The 3492-nt window shown below is 38.6% G+C and overlaps 1 protein-coding gene across 1 annotated transcript; it reads right to left on the bottom strand.

The window, feature by feature from the left end:
- Nucleotides 1-268: 268 nt before the first annotated feature.
- On the bottom strand, nucleotides 269-1480 carry LOC141587894 (F-box/kelch-repeat protein At3g23880-like). Its single transcript, XM_074409358.1, has one exon. It carries the CDS (start codon nucleotides 1478-1480, stop codon nucleotides 269-271), a length of 1212 nt encoding a protein of 403 aa, XP_074265459.1.
- Between the last annotated feature and the right edge of the window lie 2012 nt (nucleotides 1481-3492).

Below are 3492 nucleotides of genomic sequence, written 5' to 3'. Positions count from 1 at the left end.
TATCAAATGTTTCCGGCGATCAACATCAACCAGCAACAACAAAATATAATGCAGTATACTAAAACATGCTTTCCAAATTAAGCAGTGCAATTACCTGATCCAACCAAATTGTAGATTACATATGAGAAAATATGATACAACGCAGCATATCGGAACAAACAAAATCATAAGAGGCAGAATACTACTAGGCATTACAAACTGCACAACTCACTGTGTCCACATTCAATGTTTCCAGCCAATTTAAATCTACAGCAACAACCATATGCTATCAACCAAATAAATCATTCATATCAATTGACATTAGATCCTCAGCTCCATATCCTTTGCACAACGCCAAACCCTCCATATACATTTGCATATCCACATGACGAGACATTGATTTTCCAAGCTCATGCACTTGACAGCTACCAATGTTATATGACTTCTTCCCGTAAACAAAACAATCACCATTATCACTCTCACAGTAGAATAGTGGCAAACGCGGATTAGAGCTGAACAAATTAAAACCGTCACAACTTGAAAGTCCTGAGTACCTTAGGGTCCACACCCCTTTCTCGGTATCCTGTTTCAGCTCCCATATGCTGTATTTTACAGACGAGATACAGAAAACCGCTAGTGACTCCCTAAGACGGAAAGGAAATCTTACGGCTCCAATATCGTTTGAAGCAAATGGCAGTTTCAAGTAGGTAAATATTTCAGAATAAAAGTCAAGAGAAACTAAATGATTTGAACAATCAGCAGGGTTACCATCGCCATTCGGGTCATCACTAATCCAATATGCTTCTCCTTGAAAGAAGAAACCCGTTTTGAGACTACCAGGTTGCCAAAACAAACGCGTAAAGTATGTACAAGACATATTGATGAAGCCATGATTTCTGAGAGACCATTGTTGATGACTAAGCGTATAAACTGCAACACACGGATTCAGAACATCGGTACCCTGACTCCGTCCAAATGTCATAGCTATGACTTTATAATCATTAATGCGAGGCACAAACCCAAATGTATACACGACAAACCCAAAGGAGGACAATGGAGAACGGGGAATTCGTAACGACTTTCTAATACAAGGGTTCCATAACATCAACGGTTCTCGACGACCAGAACTAATTAAGGGATGAATTAACAGCAACTCATTACAGCTCCCTAATAGATGATATCTTTGCGAACTCTTAAAAATGAGATCAGTTTTTCGAAGAGTCTTAGCGTTACGAACTGTCAAAGAGCATCCTTTTCTTCCATGGTGACCCCACCCTTCAAGTGTTACTAATAGTTTACTACTAACGGAATTGATTTTGAAATGAGGCTCGTCAATGATACAACACCAAGATTTACATACACACCGGAATCTTACCAGGGTTTTCGCCGGTAAATTAGCGAGAATTTGGGACCAAACTTCAGGTGGTATGTACTCGAATTTGGAAATACGGGTCGAATTTGATGAAGATTTCGTCTTCTTTTTGCTGTTCATTTTCTGCATTTTCTTGGAGAATCAAACCACAGTAGAAATTAATTAATGAGAAAAGAGGGGTTCTTGATTCTTGACACGGGAGAGTTATAGAACTATGTCGTTTCAAGTGTTCAACACCAATTTTGTTTTAATCTTGATTTTTTCTTTGCCAAAACACTGCTTTTAATTAGGCGTTTAGCCAAATATAGCTTTAGTTTTTTTTACTAAACAATTCCAAAACCAATTCTCTTTTTGTTGATAAAAAAAATGATCGTAAGGGGTAATAATAAAGAATATTCAGAAAAATGACAAGAGGTCGCGTTGTGCTGGATTTATGTTCGTCATTAATAAACGGGTTATATTAGCAACAAACATCTGGCCCGAACCCAATCATTTACTTACAAATGCCATAAACTTTAACCTTAACTCAAGTTAGGGCTGGTTATTAGTGTGGGTCGGCCTTGCTAACCCGGACCCGGCCTGCCTGTGACCCGTGGATGATCCCGGCATGCTTGTGACCCGTGGATGAACCCGACCCGCTTGACCCGGACACGGACTCGGCCCAACCCGCCCTATATTTGGGCCGGTTCCGGGTCCCCAAATGTCAAACCCGGCCCGTCCAAACCCAAACCCGCCTCAACCCGCCCTAGACCCGCCTCACGGATCACTTTTGACCTAGCCCGACCCACCTCAACCCGGCCCGCCCCGACCCCTGACCCAGGCCGGTTCCGGGTCTCCCAAACTCTGACCCGGCCCGGACTCAGCCGACCCGCACTGATGACCACCTAACTCAAGCCATTTAATTTTCTTATAGTCAACCCAACTTGTTTAACATATTTGCTCTCTCCGCGGTCATCTGATTACCCAACTTGTTTAATCTGTATTCACAAATTCCAACATGCCCGAGTCATATTTTCGGAAATTTCCCGCTCACTCAACCATTGCAGTATCACAGGGAAATTGGACCAAGATCACAAAGGATCTACCATACATAATTTTTGCAATAAGTGGATTATACATCCGATATATTACCCACCAATTGCTTAGTTTTTGAGCATTACAATAAAGTTTTCGAGTTTTGTTTTAAAGTTTCTGAATTTTACTATTGAGTTTCTGAGTTTATTCAATTAGACATTAAGCTCAAAAGGTTACAATCTAACTCAAAAACATTATATATAAGCTCAGCAAATGACCGGGACGGAAGAAGTATAACTTATAAACTTTAAAAAGCTCAGAAAAAATACACATAAGCTCAAAAACTAATGAGATATGGGGTAATACATCCGAATACGTTCTTATTTCTCTAATTTTTGTCAAGTTCGTTTAAATGGAGTTCCACAACTAATACACGAATTAACGCTAATGAAATAATAAATCAATCAGTTGATTCAAAATTCACAGAAAATCAATCAGAAAAGAAAATCGATGAATAATTCGTACCATTATTCAAACTCTTATTTATTATATAGTATATAATACAGTATATGATAAACATATAAGAAATATTACATCACAGGCATTTCTCCAACATTAGGAGATAGTACACCATGTAACCCCTATATAGTATATCACATAACTTTTATTCTTTTAATATATTCATATTATATATAAAAATATATAATAGTTTATTATAAGGAATTATGCAATTCGTTGCCAAGAAAAGTCTACATATCGACTGTGGGCAGCATCATGGAATTTCATGGCATCAGTTTCTGCTAACCAACGGCATGTAGTCTGATCGTGACAACTTTGTCTAAATGCACCATCTCTGAACGCTAAAAAATTCCGTTTTCCATGCTTTTGTCTTGCGGTACAATCTACACTTACGTTCTTATTGCGCTTGCTTACGACATCGTAAGTAAAAATTCTACCCATTAAAATTAGCTGTTGTCCTATATCCTCGCCGTCGTAGTCGCAACGAAGTGTAAGATTGCTGTCTCTCAGGTTGTTCTTAACTATTAACTTATACGTTTCAGCATTAGCTAATGGAATAATCGTGCAATAGCTCAGTATTACAACCAACAAAAACAAGTTGAATTGAT

This window comes from Silene latifolia, chromosome 6 (assembly GCF_048544455.1).
Source record: "Silene latifolia isolate original U9 population chromosome 6, ASM4854445v1, whole genome shotgun sequence".
Classification (NCBI taxonomy): Eukaryota; Viridiplantae; Streptophyta; class Magnoliopsida; order Caryophyllales; family Caryophyllaceae; genus Silene; species Silene latifolia.
Note: the sequence above shows the minus strand (reverse complement) of the source record. Positions and strands in the feature narration are given on the sequence as shown.